This window comes from Rhodamnia argentea, chromosome 5 (genome assembly GCF_020921035.1).
Source record: "Rhodamnia argentea isolate NSW1041297 chromosome 5, ASM2092103v1, whole genome shotgun sequence".
In the NCBI taxonomy this organism is placed as follows: domain Eukaryota; kingdom Viridiplantae; phylum Streptophyta; class Magnoliopsida; order Myrtales; family Myrtaceae; genus Rhodamnia; species Rhodamnia argentea.
The window spans coordinates 21,019,364-21,033,924 of record NC_063154.1 but is presented as its reverse complement, the minus strand read 5'-3'; the positions used below and the strand labels follow the sequence as shown (position 1 = coordinate 21,033,924).

Genomic DNA, 14,561 nt, shown 5'->3' with positions numbered 1-14,561 from the left:
CTTGAAAAAGTTGAACCAAACCGTCCTAAAACCTCCATTTCCTTCAACAAGCCGTGATCGCCTTATCAGGTGCACCAATATAAGGAAACTGCCCTCCTTTTTTTTTTTTTTTTAACGAAGGAAATTAGATGAAAGTAAAATTTAGTTGGATTCCGACTCTCCTCCAACTTGGCAGAGTCGGTAAAAATTTGGCCGACCAGTGAACTCGGACTCTTATTTGAGATTAGATTGGCCATTTTACACCTTTTGGATCCTTTTTGGAGAAAACGGTCATATTTCAGGGACTTATTTGAAATTTAGATATAATAGATGACTAGATTGCAAATTACTTCCCCATCCCTCCGTCCCAAGAAGGGAAGCACCAGATCCTGAGTCCTCTCCGACACTTCACAGTTTTTCTTGTCCGTCTCCTCCGTGCGCTCAAAAAGCTTCCCACCAAGTGCGTAGTGTCGAGATTCAGAGGCTGCGCGCGCGCCCGAACCGATCGCTTTCCGCGCCTCATTTCGCCGCGATCTCCGTGCGTTCGCCCTCGCCGCGCCCATGGCTCAGCCGTTCGTGAAGAAGGACGATGATGACGAAGAAGGTTAGCTTCTGGCGTCCTCTCGCTTTTTTCTTCCGTTCGGATTCGTCCATCTCTGCTTGTATATCTGTTTGCGGAATGCTGATGCGATCCATGAGTTTCTAGATCCGTTGTTTTAGCCCGGGTTTAGGTCTCTGATTGGAGGAGCTGTGGTTTTTTTTTTTCTCGACTTAATGTGGTTTTCGCATTCGCTCGATCCGAGTGGCTTTCCGTGTTGTTTCGTATTATGGTCGGAGATAATCGAGAATGTATGTCCAACGAGCAATGGCGATGTTGAATTGCGCGAATCTACTTGGTCTCGATGGACGTGATCTGGGTTTTCTCTGTTCAGTGTCACTGTTTAATGTTCATCAGCTGCTGATAAGTGCAGACTTGCTGGTTCTTATTGTGGGAAATTTGGTGTGATACACCTCCGTTCGTGTGGGTCTTTTATCTCGTCTGATCTTGTCATTCTAATGTTACACAGCTGAATACTCTCCGTTTCTCGGGATCGAGAAGGGGGCAGTCCTTCAGGAGGCTAGAGTTTTCAACGACCCTCAGCTTGATCCTAGGCGATGCTCTCAGGTCTCACTTCGTATTATTTGATTGGGAAGCTACATTCTGCATGAAGGTCTTTCATTGACTACTGAGTTTTCTGGTGGTGTTCACGTGATTGCAGGTCATCACAAAGCTTCTCTATCTGCTGAATCAGGGGGAAACATTCACCAAGGTCAAATTCTTTTGCTGATTATAATGCTGTTGCTTACTATTTCTTTTAAATTTTCCAAACCGTTACCCCTTATACTTCATTGGCCTTTACGCACAAGATCATGGAGAATTTGACTGAATGTGTCTCCTTTTGAGTTCTATATGTGACTGGATCTCCATTCAATCATGCAGATAGAAGCAACAGAAGTCTTTTTTGCTGTGACCAAACTTTTCCAATCCAGAGATATAGGATTAAGGAGAATGGTTTATTTGATGATAAAGGAGCTCTCTCCTTGTGCAGATGAGGTTGTATGCTGTATTGGAATATTTTAATGCCGACACCCTCTATATGGATGATCCTTGGTTTTATTTAGCAAATTCTGACTTGCGAAATTTTCTTTGCTTTTCTAGGTGATTATTGTGACAAGCTCCCTAATGAAGGATATGAATAGCAAGACAGACATGTATCGTGCCAATGCAATTCGAGTTTTATGTCGGATCACAGATGGAACCCTCCTCACCCAAATTGAGCGCTACCTGAAACAAGCTATTGTTGACAAGAATCCAGTGGTTGCTAGTGCAGCCTTAGTTAGCGGGATCCATATACTTCAGGTTCATTTGAATGCTTGCTGCTGACGGTCGCTAGTTCCTTCTTTATGTCAAAAATTGCCTCTTTATATTTGTCGCATGTTCACAGACGAACCCAGAGATTGTAAAAAGGTGGAGCAATGAGGTTCAGGAAGCTGTGCAATCAAGAGCAGCCCTTGTACAGTTTCATGCACTCGCCTTACTCCATCAGGTTGGTTAAAGTGTTGTTGGTCTAGATGATTGGACTTACCTTTCACAATTTAGAAACTGCAGTCTTACATCCTAGTATTATTTCAGCCGCATGGCTATTTACCTTTCCATCGACGATTTCAGACTTGATCATGTCTTATATGTGTCATATATATGGATCCCGAGTGGAAGGCTAATGCCATAGCAATAATATGATTACGTGAAGAGATCCTTTTGTTGACTCTGCAGAAAATCTGTGCCTTTAGGAGTAAGATAAACTTTTAGCTTCTGGAATTTGCATTCAGGAAGAGAAGCCTCATTTTCCGAAATAGATACTAGCTAGTGGATTTTGAAGTGTTTTTACTGTTGTTGCTCTGTCCTCTACTTCTTTTACCTTAAGGAATTGCTTGCTTGTCAAATGTTCTTTCCTGTTATGGTTTTGGACTAATTTAAGTTCATAAGTAGCCTCATGGGAGGAAACCTATCACTTTTGGTTGTGAAAAGTCTACAGAGAGATTTTTTTGAATGAAGGAAATAAGTGGTTCAAGATTTAGTCTTGCGGTTGAGGTGTCAATGGCTCTAGATGAAAATGCATTGTTGACAAGAGACAGGAAGGATGCAGATATTTTACATTTCCTATTTTATCATGGTGGGTAAATGTAAATACTTAGTCTTCCATTTTCTTCAATACCTAGAATATATTAAATGTAACAGTTCAGTCTATTCTGTAAACTGGCTGATTCACATTGTGTCATGACCCATCGCCTTTCTTTTCTTTTGATCTCCTTTCCTTTTCTAAAAATAAACCTGAATTTGTCTTCTGCATTGACTGGTCATAATCTAGCGCTTTTTTTTTTTTTTTGTGCTGCTGGACGTACTGTCTCGTATTATGCTATTTTGTCCCTTTTTGCTGTGGAAAGAGGCACTCCTTTTTGGCCAAAAAGAAAGAGGAGCCTCTGATTATACTCTTAATGTATACAATTCCACACAATAACGAGACTGTCCTTTTTTCTGTGTGCTTAAATTGTACTTGGATTACTTATTACCTTAAAGGTGCTGACATACCATCCAATTCAAATCATGCAGATTCGGCAAAATGATAGACTTGCTGTAAGCAAGCTTGTAACAAGCTTGACTAGGGGGTCTGTTCGATCACCTTTGGCCCAGTGCCTTTTAATACGCTATACTAGTCAGGTACTTGTAACTACTTAGCTGGAATGAGTCCTTTTCAGTATGACATGACTAATTTGCCGTGACATTATATTTATTAAACAACATATGCAGGTTATCCATGAATCAGCCAGTAATTCACAAACTGGTGAAAGACCATTTTTTGATTATCTGGAAAGTTGTCTGCGGCACAAGGCTGAAATGGTGATTCTTGAGGCTGCGAGAGCTATCACCGAGCTTAATGGAGTGACAAGCAGGGAATTGACTCCAGCAATAACTGTTCTCCAGCTCTTTTTAAGTTCTTCCAAACCAGTGCTAAGATTTGCAGCCATCCGCACTTTGAATAAGGTTAGTCCTTGCCACCCTACTCCTCCCTAGATTTTCTGTCAATTCTTTTTTAAAACCTTTGTATGTGTAAAATGCTAATCAAAATATCAATCCATCATCTGAAATGGGTGTGCAGTTTCGTCATCACCTTGAGTCTGCATTTATGGTTACTTATGTCTTGCTTCATAAGTTGTATGTGTGTATGTGTACATATGAGTGTTTAGGTGCACGGGCACCATGTATTTGAAGAAACAGAGCGGCTTGTTTTAGTCTTTGTACCGTATTTGGAGCCCCGGAAGGATAAATAAACAAAGCAGCTGGTTGTAGATTGTCGTACCTTATTTATCGCCCCAGGAATTGTAAGACGAAAGTTTTCAGATGATGTGTGTGTGGACTTTTGTCCAGAATTGAGTTGTGTTCAGGCTCGCAAAGGATGTTTGGAACAGCTACCGGTTTTGGTACTAGAACTGAACTAGTGGTGGAATGAGGAGCTCTTCTCTTGAAACTATCACGGGAGTTGGAATAAGACCTCTCAAGTCTGGATTTCCACATAGTTTGCGTCTTGTTTGCAGTGTTGAATATAGTCGAATTCTTTCGTCAGAATTTGACCCGGGCCAAGGATTCCACAAGGGCCTCAAAAAAGACTTTGTTTGCGGGACAACCAACCAATATTTTACATTAACATTCCCGCAGTTACGGTTCTATTTTGAGTAATTTTTCAAGAATATTCTTTAACAGGTTGCAATGACACATCCAATGGCCGTCACTAATTGCAATATAGATATGGAGAGTCTTATTTCTGACCAGAACAGAAGCATTGCCACACTTGCCATCACCACTCTCCTGAAGACAGGAAATGAATCAAGTGTTGATCGTCTGATGAAGCAGATTACCAATTTTATGTCAGATATTGCTGATGAGTTTAAAATTGTAGTGGTGGAAGCCATAAGGTCATTATGTTTGAAGTTTCCTCTGAAATACAGATCCCTGTGAGTTGGCCCCCTTCCATTTCCTTTTTAATACAATAATTATGTAATATAATGTGTTTATTCTCTAAAGTAGCTGCTATTGGATCTGCTTTTTTGGTTTTTGTCAGGATGAACTTCCTTAGCAACATTCTTAGGGAAGAAGGTGGATTCGAGTATAAAAAGGCAATTATAGATTCAATTGTGATCCTCATCAGGGATATACCTGAAGCAAAAGAAAGTGGGTTGCTTCATCTGTGCGAGTTTATTGAAGATTGTGAATTTACTTATTTGTCAACACAGGTGGGTTATTAAGTTACCGTTTTGTTTGAAGAGTTCCCGTTTTGTTAAATACCAACTTATACATGTGTGGTTGCATTTTCATTGTTAGATTCTCCATTTTCTGGGAATCGAAGGGCCGAAAACCTCAGATCCTAGTAAGTACATACGGTACATATACAATCGGGTACATCTTGAGAATGCTACTGTTCGGGCCAGTGCTGTAAGCACCATGGCAAAGTTCGGTGCCAAGGTCGAATCATTGAAGGTGCGCCGAGTTTCTTTTCTCTTCTGCTATTTAGCAAATGTTGTATTCTCCTTTCAACAGTTCTTTCTGGTCTGATTAATACTGGATTAATCACTGACAACTTCCTTGCAGCCCCGTATCTTTGTTCTTCTACGGCGCTGTCTCCTTGACAGTGATGACGAGGTTAGTAGTCCGGGCATACATCATGTTATTATATGCTTTTAGCTTTGCAAATTTTGTGTCATGCAATTTAGGTACTCAGTTTTTGTTTCAATAGAAGCCTTCACGTCTTGTATCGACTTAGTTTATGCCCACTTGCAGGTTCGTGACAGAGCAACTCTTTACCTGAACACACTTGGGGGTCATGGTTCAGAAGTTGAAACTGATGAAAACATGAATGAGTTTCTCTTCGGGTCACTGGAAGTTCCCCTGGTCAACCTGGAGACAAGTCTGAAAAATTATGTCAGTCTTCTCTGACCCCTCTCTACTTGTCTAATGACCTTTGCCTTCGACCTTACATGTCCATTTCCAATATAGGAGCCTTCAGATGAGTCCTTTGACATAAACTCTGTGCCTAAGGAGATCAAGTCTCAGCCACTTGCAGAGAAGAAAGCCCCTGGAAAGAAGCCTGCTACTGGTCTGGCTGCTCCTCCAAGTGGCCCTGCAACAACTGTTGATGCATATGAGAGACTTCTTTCTTCAATTGCTGAGTTTTCCAGCTTTGGGAAGCTTTTTAAGGTTCTGTAGTTATATGTTTATTTCAGGAATGCTTATGTCCGTCTTTTGTTGGTACTTAAAAGGGTTTTCTTTTCTTGGCAGTCATCTGCACCTGTTGAGTTGACTGAAGCTGGAACAGAATATACAGTTAATGTCGTGAAACACATTTTTGATAGACATGTCGTGTTTCAGTACAACTGCACCAATACGATTCCGGAGGTGTTACTGGAAAATGTAATGTTTTCTTCAAAACTGCTATAGCGTGCTTTGACACATTTCCTGAGACTTCAATTATAGTTTCTGAATTTGCTTCTAGGTTGCTGTTATAGTGGATTCCTCAGATGCAGAGGAGTTTTCTGAAGTTGCATCCAAACCTCTACCATCTCTTCCTTATGATTCACCTGGGCAGACCTTTGTGGCATTTGAAAAGCCTGACGGTGTGACTGCCATTGGAAAATTCTCCAATATTTTGAAGTTCATTGTTAAAGAGGTATAAGTTGGCTTTACTTAAGTCATTTCCTCATTATTGTCCAGCTTATAGTTCAGAGAAGAATGACTTGCCATCTTCAAGATCATGTTTAATGTGATATGACTAAAGAGTGTTCGAAGAATGGCTTGTCTTTTATTAACTGGTTTGTTCTAATATGATCCGTTGTCATTGTCAGATAATGTAGATCCTCTCACTAACTGCCTCAACATGTGAAAACATTTGGTATGGTAGAAGCACACGTGCTACTCTATGGTCACATTCTGCTGTGGGATTGAGTGCCCATTCTCTACCGACAACTTGTAATTTAAAAAAAAAAAACAATAAATCTTAATGCTATTACTCTGATTTTTTTAGGTAAAATCTCATGATTAACTTGCATAAAGAGGAGAGGATGCAACCAACAGACCAATTTTATTTTTTTGAGTTTTGAATTACTTCGTTGTTTCATATTTTACCTCCCTACAGGTTGATCCATCCACTGGCGAAGCAGAGGAAGATGGCGTTGAAGATGAATATCAGCTTGAGGACCTTGAGGTTGTTGCAGCAGATTACATTCTGAAAGTCGGAGTATCCAATTTCAGAAATGCATGGGAAAGCATGGGTGCAGATTATGAGCGGGTTGATGAGTATGGCCTTGGCCCTAGGGAGAACTTAACAGAAGCTGTGAATGCAGTCATCAACCTTCTTGGCATGCAGCCCTGTGAGGTATTCTTTTGTTGGAAGCACCTTCTTTTGCGACTTGATGTTGGTTTAGCACATATATGCTAGAAATGCTGTGTACCTATCTAATGTATCAATTGGACAACTCCTGTCTGGGACTGTAATACGTGCCTTGGGCTTTCTGACATAGTAATCCTTTCTACTGAATCTCGTTTGACCTGTCTAAATGCAAATGAACAAATTCATGACAGTATGCTTTTCCTTTGAATCACCTATAAAGGTTTGAGGCACGATAAAGACAGATATTGCACAAGCTCTTTCTACCTCTTCACTTACCCTGAAGTCCATGGAACAAGTGAATGAACTTACGCATTTTTTTTATAGCAATGGAAATTATGCCGACCGTGTTGGACCTATCCTTTCTGTACAATTGGGTGTTCGTTTTTAGACAAACCTTGAACTAAAGGTGTTAATGTTTGATGAATAAAAGACATTGAGACTGATAAGAAAATGATGGCATTGAGAAATGGGAGGATGCAGAGGATTTTCCTTTCTCCAACTCAATGCAGATTGGCAATACATTTTTTCATTCTGTTAGATGTTTTCACTCATGATTTGATATCGTCGTGTGAAGTGAGTTTGTTTTATGTCTTTAGGGAACAGAAGTGGTCCCAAGCAATTCCAGGTCCCACAGCTGCCTATTATCTGGTGTATATATTGGGAACGTGAAGGTCCTGGTGCGTTTGTCATTTGGAATCGATGGTCAGAGAGATGTTGCGATGAAGTTAGCCGTACGCTCCGAGGATGAAAGCGTCAGTGATGCCATACACGAGATCGTGGCCAGTGGTTGATTTGCGTCATCAATTTTTCTACTCTTTTGTCATTAGAAAGGAGAGTTGAAGTGGAATTTTGCAGAAGGGGGCCGAAACTTCTCGGCATAGGGGGTGGGTGGACATTGATTTGTGCGACTCCGCTTCATTCTCTAAGTAGATATGATTCAAAGTGAAAATAGGGAGCAAACGAAGATTCTTCGATTTTCTTGCCGACTTAGCTTTAGTCGAGCCAGTCTGCCTCAGTGATCCCGCTCATATACAATGAACATGGCGGCACTTCGCTACATTGGCATTGTGAATTGTCTAATAATTGTTTCGATCATGCATCTCTTTCTCCCTTTCCTTTTTGATTCCAGCTGGTCAAGAGCAGGAATGGAATATGGTAGCAATCATACGTGACCATGTTTTACCATCACGGTTGCTGTTTGATATGCTGAGACAAACATGATTTCTTGGAAACTCGGTTTGTTTTTTCAGACCTAGCAGCGTGGGAATTGTCTTTACTTTTGATGTCGACGAGGCAACAGGTTTCAAAGGAATGACTAACGCAAAGCAATTACCTTACTTGGAAAATTTATTAGTTACGTTACATTATGTGCAAAAGAGTAGAAAAAATCGAAAAAGCTTCCGTTGCCGGGAATCGAACCCGGGTCTCCTGGGTGAAAGCCAGATATCCTAACCGCTGGACGACAACGGATTAGTTGATGGCTTTGCAATAAAAATAATAACTAATTTCGCTATCTTTAAGGTAGTTCACTACATCCACTTTAGTCAGCCTTTTCCTATTTCCGCTTTTATAATCAAGAACTTCTTTTGGAATTCCATCAACATATAGAAGCAAAATAACGTAAGAGATGTTAAAACTTCTTTTTACGATATCGGAGGGACTTCGTAGAAGATGTGTATCGCGACTCTTACTTCTCCTATTTTTCGTCAGAACAGATTTTTCTCCGACTCGACAACCTGCAAACCCGCCCAAACAAACAAAGAAATGTCCTTCCTCTTTTTCTAATCGGTAAATTTTCTATTCGATGGTTTGACAAGAAACAATCTCGATAACCCGATCGATGATCCTAATCGTATTGAGCAGAACAAGAGCAAATTTCGAACCCGACCCAATCCGCCTGCTCGCACGTTCCCGGTTTTCCCCTTTCGGGATAAGAAATCCCGTCGTCTCGTTCATACCCTTTTTCCACTTCCAAAAGCTAATTTTGTGCTTCGTCCTTTCGGTTCAGAAGCTGTGTCTGTAATGAACGAAACCTCGTGACCGTCCTTTCCCAAATCCCATCCTCTCGTTCATTCACATGTACATGTATTTACTTCATTAATCATCTCAGCATAACGAAGAAGAAGAAAAAACAATTAGAGTACGGTCTGGTCCGGCACAGCTTCTACGGGGAAATATCGCAATTTTAATCAGTAATGAATCGAATCGGGAAAAAGAAAAATTGCGATTATTCGGATCGGAATCAATGCCCGAAAATCATGCAGTTAACTGAAGATCTCGGAAAGGAGGTTACATGGCATAATATGAAGACTTGCTTCAACCTAAAACCTTAGGGATTATTTCTCCCATACTCTTTTAACTTATGAGAAATGTAAAAATAAGAAACCAAAAGATGGCCAAAAAAAAAAAAAAAAGGCTAGATATATTTGTAAATTACAACTATAATTATAAGAAGGAAGGCTTTACAACTAACATATAGGGGCAAGTTCTTCAACTACACCACCATCCCTTATTCTGCCTCCTATATAACAATCCAACAACAGTTCCTATCACACTTCAGGTGCTCCCACCAGGGTAAACACAGCCATTGTAACCTGCAGCTCAGAAATTCAGTTCAAATTAGTAATAAACCACTACTGAGATAAACTCATTCCTCACCCCTCTTGGGTTAATTCTATCTGTTAGGCTATGGCTTGATTCTTAATAGCTTAAACTTTCGGAGAAAACGATTGGTCCAACGCCGTATTAGTATTTTCGGAAGCAATCCTTATAACACCGTATTGGATCGGTGTTCATTTACACGTTTACGGGAATAAGAATGTCCTCCAGATTAAGTGTGAGTACTCATAGAGCTATGCTATCGAAGACTTACTGGGGTTGTTCGTTGTGAGCGCTGCCGTTTGAGAGAAATCGCAGTTCCAAGGGTTCTTGCCAGCGGTTTGGTAGTAGAGGTTCATGGCAAAAGCTGCGTGGGACGCTATGGTGTTCGGCTCGAAGCAAGCACCCCCTGGCTGGATCGGACCGCAATCGATGTTTTGGCTGCAAGCATAGTCGAGACCTGCTTGCAATTGAGCATCGGAAACACCGGATTTGGGCACGCACCAGCCCATTCCAGTTGGTCTTGGGGTCGGAGTCACTGGAGCTTTTGGAGAAGCCGGGGTCTGAATGACAGGAGAAACTTTGAGAATGATTTAGTGTTATTTTCAGATTTTACATCTTCTAAGAGCGGGAGAATTTAATTTTCCTAAATGTAGCAACTTATCAAGTATAAATACAAGGCAACCATAAATGCATTACACTTCTAAGCACCCATTAATCACCAAACTGTCCTTAGAAATAATGTACTGTCTGCATAGAGATCCAAAACTTTTGGATTTGATTTATGAAGCTGTCACAGCAGCAAGTACATCCTATGAGCCATGATGAATAATGTGGCTGGTGCATATGATGTCTAGATGAAGTAGGTGGCTCCCAATGTTCCTATTCATAGGATCTTTACTAGGTGGAACTCGACTCTCCCAAATTCTGAGCCAAAATTCACATTGTAAAAAGTAAGAAAAACCTACAAATCCTAAGAATTCTTATTCAAAGTACCTCGCAGCGTCGATTGAGCAAAAATTATGTGTGAGACAGTACCTTTGTGCCAGACTAGAACAGAGTCGGTCCTAGATCATATCTGTTTTAGTTTGATTTCGCTGCCTGTTAATCTCCTGAAGCCTATTGCACCTTTTCGTCTCTGTAACAACGGTCAAGACTCATACTCCTATTATTTCAGATTTTGATTGCAAAGCAATCTGCACACCACACTTTTTTTATGTCCATCGTTTGATACAGCACGAATCCTATATTGTTTGATAAATCCTGCCAAAATGAAGAAGCACAATGGCGTAAAGGCACCACAAATTACCTGGCTACTCTTCGAAAGACCAATGTCATATGCCATGGTCAGATCAGGCTTGAACAGTCCGAACGATCGTTCAGAAGCAGGCCCCGGTTTCAAATCCTCGTCATAGAGCGCGAAAATGTACGTATCCACGGACTTGCCAGGCATCAGTGGAGTGCCGACCATCGATCTAAGGTGGGCAATCAAATTGCCATTGTAGGCCTTAGCATTCTCTACACTAGGCCCGACCTCATTGCTGTCGCCGTTGTATGGCCATCCCGTCTCTGCAACCACAATTTCAATGTCCTGGTACCCCAATGCCTTTAGGGCAGAGTAAACAGCATCAACCTGCAGATTGTGATTTTGCTCATTTATCAAGTGAAATCACATTGTTCTTTAGATAAAAGCACACGGAACATGTCAGCTAGCTAGTTAATTAAATCTACTCTAACCCCATGGCTACATTTTCGCCCACATTATTGAAGAGGCTGGACATTGAGTGGTCCCTGTCTGTCCTAACTTTTTGAAGGTCCACTCTTGTACATGGCCAAAAGATGTTTGCAGGCTTTTGTCTGAAATTCTTCTTCCGCTGGACAGCCTGTCAGCCCATTACCAATTACAACAAATCGCTTCAAGTAACTTTCGAAGGTTCCCATCACGTCACAGCACAAGATGATCACCTTTCAAAAGAGACGAGCTCAGCACAGTGCTGTTACTATTTTATCGATTTGTAGTGCTGGTGCTGGAACCTCATGGGTATATATACCACCAGAACCAGAATCAGATGCTTTTCAACAGGTAAGGTGAAAAAGGTTGACGACAAATATGTCTGAGTGGAAAGCTACAGTGATGCATCACCACCATGGACATCCATTTTCAGAAGTTGGAAGGTTTGAGTCATCAGTTCTTCTCAGAAGCGAACTTTTTCAGCCAGAACACTCTAACCCCACCATTAAAACGCCCCAGAAAAGGGAAGAGAAATTGAAAGCATCTCTCTTCCCTCGTTTTGCTGCATCTCCTCATCTCATCACAAGCGGCATCTAAACTACGAGAGAACTGACAAGACAAACTATTATTTCGCGGTTAATGAGTGAAAGATCAATGAGCAATGTATAACTTGTGCTATGACACCACCGTAGTACATATAGAAGCAAAACTTTCAGCTCTATGGGACCACATTGCTAGTAGAGAACCCAACCTAAAGGAAGAAGGGGGTGGTTGTGGACTCACGTTTTTCTAAATCTAGTTTGAGAGAATTCATTCATGGCTCAGTTGAGGCCCACCATTTCTAAAAGATTGACAGACTCCACCTGTAGAAAGGAAGTGTCTTAAACAGGCACCATCTCTCAGAGAACCAATGAATTGAACACATGCACAAAGCAGATCAAAAGTTCTTAATTAGCTCGCCCGAGCCCAAAGCAGAAATTGGACGGCCATGGACAGATAATTTACGTTGTCGGGTCGAACTTGCCTGCATAGGCTTGCTTGGATCCACCAAGGCCCAATCATTTAAAAAAAATCAAAAACATAAAACTTTTTTTCGAATTAATCAAGCCTGAACTTAAACGAGTCGAACTCGGACTCGGTTTCCGTATCAAGCCGCGAATAACCGAGTCGAGTTTAAGGATTGAACATCGTGTTTAGCCAGTGGGGGATAAGAGACAGGAAAGAAGAAAACTAGCACACAGAAAGCACACAGAAAGAATCGAACGACAATGCATTTGACTGTTAGACGCATACACACAGCACAATTCAAAAAAGACACGTTAAGAAAAGAAAGAAAAGGTGGTTTCTTCTTCTTGTTCTTCGTCCAGGCCCAGATCCCAGGAAGAAGAAAACAAAGAAGAAAGATGCAGAGGCCAAACTCACCTGAGCGTCAAACATGTTCATGTACTTGATCCCGGTCCCGGAGTCGACCCGCCCCGCGTTGGGCTGGAACAGGCAGAACGCCAGCGTCTCGGGCCGCGGGTCGCTCTGGTACGCGAAGAACGGGTACGGGTTGATGGCGAGGGGCGACCCATTCTCCCGCTGGAACTCCAGCAGGTCCCTCAGCCGGCCCTCGAACGACGGGTGGAACAGGCCCGACGACGGCGGGTCGGACTGGCTCAGCAGCGACATGGCGTGCACCGACGACACCATCACCTTGCCGCCCAGCCCGGCGGCGGTGATGGCCCTCTGCATGTTCTGCATCGCCGGCAGGAGCTGCGATATCAAGCTTTCGTCGTTGGACATCAACACCTGCAATGTGTTCTTTTAGTCCTTTTCTTGATATCAGCTCCATCGGAAAGAGAAAAAGGAACAGTTTTATCCATCCCATCATTCACACCCACCAAGAAAGAAGCCAAATGAAAAAGCAAAGGCCTTTACGCCGTTTCGCCGAATTATTTTCGTCAATTAGGAGATCGTGTTTGAGTTTGTGACGGAAACGAACTTAAGCTATATGAATTTCGAATGATGACTTTAACCCATTTCAATTCGATTAGCTCTTCTTGAGCCCGTGAATCTTGGAATTGATGGGTTACGCTTTGATTTCCCTGTTTCAGAAGAAGAGATTGAACCGCCGACAGAGCTGTGGGATTCACCTCATTGCCCACCGTCACGAGGGTGATGTTGCTGGCGGGATAGAACGAGAGGATGTTGGAGCCGACCCACTGGGCGGCCGCGTTGGGATCGGAGGCCAGCGACGGTATGTCGCCGTTGGCCGCCCCGATCACGATCCCGATACCGGTGCCCGCCAGCGCCTTGATTAACGCCGGGTCGGCGCCGTACAGCCTGACCTTCCCGATCGTCGTCGACTCCAGGAGCTTCGCAGTGGACTCCGGCGGCGGGAGGTTGTCGGCGACCTGCCCGTAGTTCACTCCGACGAAGGACTGCGACCCTGCAGAGAAGAAACAGGGCAAAAAGGAATGATTTCCGTTAGACGCATTCTTTCCTCTCCCGCACCCGACTCAATTCCGTCACGACCAGACAACTTCAAGCAGACAAATCGAACGCCACGAGAGAAAAACCAAGAACCCGCCTCGAAACCTCGAATCCGGACTCGAATGGCGAGAAGCTCCGGAACCCATTTCTCCCAAGACTCGACTCACTCGACAAATCAGACAAAATTCAGCTCAAAATCTGCAAGTTTCGCAACTCAACTAGTGAAGAATCTACCCACACAGAGAGAGAGAGAGAGAGAGAGAGAGAGAGAGAGAGAGAGAGAGAGAACACTTACAGGCCAAGTGAGAAGCGTCGAGGAGGAGGAGGAGGAGGAGGAGAGAGAGAGACGACGGCTTGGAGACAGGGGAAGCCATGGATGCTCGCGGAGCTGAAGAGATGAGCTGGATACGGAGTGAGCGTGCGGGCCTCTTATAGTGTTTTGAAAAGCGGTACACACAGCTACATAAACAATTCGGTAAATGACATGGTTTTTTCTAACTTTAGACACGTGTCCCCGAAAATTTAATTTATTCAATAAAATAATTCAATTTTAACTTAGTATGATCCGAACTTTGATACACGTTCGATCGATTTCCTAAATTATATGAGATTATTCGATATGGCTTTTTTTATTAATTCAACTTTAGTCACAATAGAACATTTCACTATAGTTCGGAGATTTAAATTGGCCATGTATTGAAACTAACCATATTGAGCATGTATTAAAAAAATTTGGATCGCACCGAACAAATTGAAGGTTTGGGTATGGTAATTACATGTTGGAAGTAAACTTCTAG

At 42.3% G+C, this 14,561-nt stretch overlaps 2 protein-coding genes and 1 non-coding gene across 4 annotated transcripts; 1 reads left to right on the top strand and 2 right to left on the bottom strand.

Annotated features, from left to right (window-relative positions):
- Positions 1 to 350: 350 nt before the first annotated feature.
- On the top strand, positions 351 to 8,132 carry LOC115737214 (coatomer subunit gamma). Of its 2 annotated transcripts, none has more exons than XM_030669238.2 (18): positions 351 to 583; positions 1,047 to 1,144; positions 1,239 to 1,289; positions 1,460 to 1,573; positions 1,679 to 1,879; positions 1,965 to 2,066; positions 3,131 to 3,238; positions 3,329 to 3,562; positions 4,280 to 4,530; positions 4,638 to 4,809; positions 4,898 to 5,053; positions 5,165 to 5,215; positions 5,354 to 5,494; positions 5,570 to 5,770; positions 5,852 to 5,983; positions 6,066 to 6,239; positions 6,705 to 6,944; positions 7,556 to 8,132. In XM_030669238.2, exons 1-18 carry the CDS (start codon positions 541 to 543, stop codon positions 7,748 to 7,750), a joined length of 2,664 nt encoding a protein of 887 aa, XP_030525098.1. In that variant the 5' UTR covers positions 351 to 540; the 3' UTR covers positions 7,751 to 8,132. The 2 variants fall into 2 exon arrangements, with proteins under 2 accessions (XP_030525098.1, XP_030525099.1); XM_030669239.2 differs by having other exon boundaries at positions 1,239 to 1,292; positions 1,463 to 1,573.
- Positions 8,133 to 8,357: 225 nt separating this feature from the next.
- On the bottom strand, positions 8,358 to 8,429 carry TRNAE-UUC. Its single transcript has one exon. It is a non-coding gene; the product is annotated as a tRNA-Glu (tRNA).
- A 763-nt stretch (positions 8,430 to 9,192) lies between these two features.
- On the bottom strand, positions 9,193 to 14,212 carry LOC115737235 (glucan endo-1,3-beta-glucosidase 7-like). The gene is made up of 6 exons (XM_030669271.2): positions 14,060 to 14,212; positions 13,425 to 13,720; positions 12,712 to 13,080; positions 10,867 to 11,190; positions 9,832 to 10,120; positions 9,193 to 9,553 (listed from the first exon to the last, which is right to left on the bottom strand). The coding sequence occupies exons 1-6, from the start codon at positions 14,136 to 14,138 to the stop codon at positions 9,516 to 9,518; spliced, it is 1,395 nt and encodes a 464-aa protein (XP_030525131.1). The 5' UTR covers positions 14,139 to 14,212; the 3' UTR covers positions 9,193 to 9,515.
- Positions 14,213 to 14,561: the final 349 nt, after the last annotated feature.

What these genes read in the sequence shown, in the direction of transcription:
- LOC115737214 (XM_030669238.2), top strand. Translation starts at nt 541, where the DNA reads ATGGCTCAGCCGTTCGTGAAGAAGGACGATGATGACGAAGAAG. An exon ending in ATCCTAGGCGATGCTCTCAG is followed by an intron (nt 1,145 to 1,238) that starts GTCTCACTTCGT and finishes ACGTGATTGCAG; the next exon opens with GTCATCACAAAGCTTCTCTA. An exon ending in TTGGCATGCAGCCCTGTGAG is followed by an intron (nt 6,945 to 7,555) that starts GTATTCTTTTGT and finishes TTATGTCTTTAG; the next exon opens with GGAACAGAAGTGGTCCCAAG.
- LOC115737235 (XM_030669271.2), bottom strand. Translation starts at nt 14,138, where the DNA reads ATGGCTTCCCCTGTCTCCAAGCCGTCGTCTCTCTCTCTCCTCCTCCTC. An exon ending in GTCTTTCGAAGAGTAGCCAG is followed by an intron (nt 10,121 to 10,866) that starts GTAATTTGTGGT and finishes CCTGTCATTCAG; the next exon opens with ACCCCGGCTTCTCCAAAAGC. An exon ending in GCTCACAACGAACAACCCCA is followed by an intron (nt 9,554 to 9,831) that starts GTAAGTCTTCGA and finishes TCTGAGCTGCAG; the next exon opens with GTTACAATGGCTGTGTTTAC.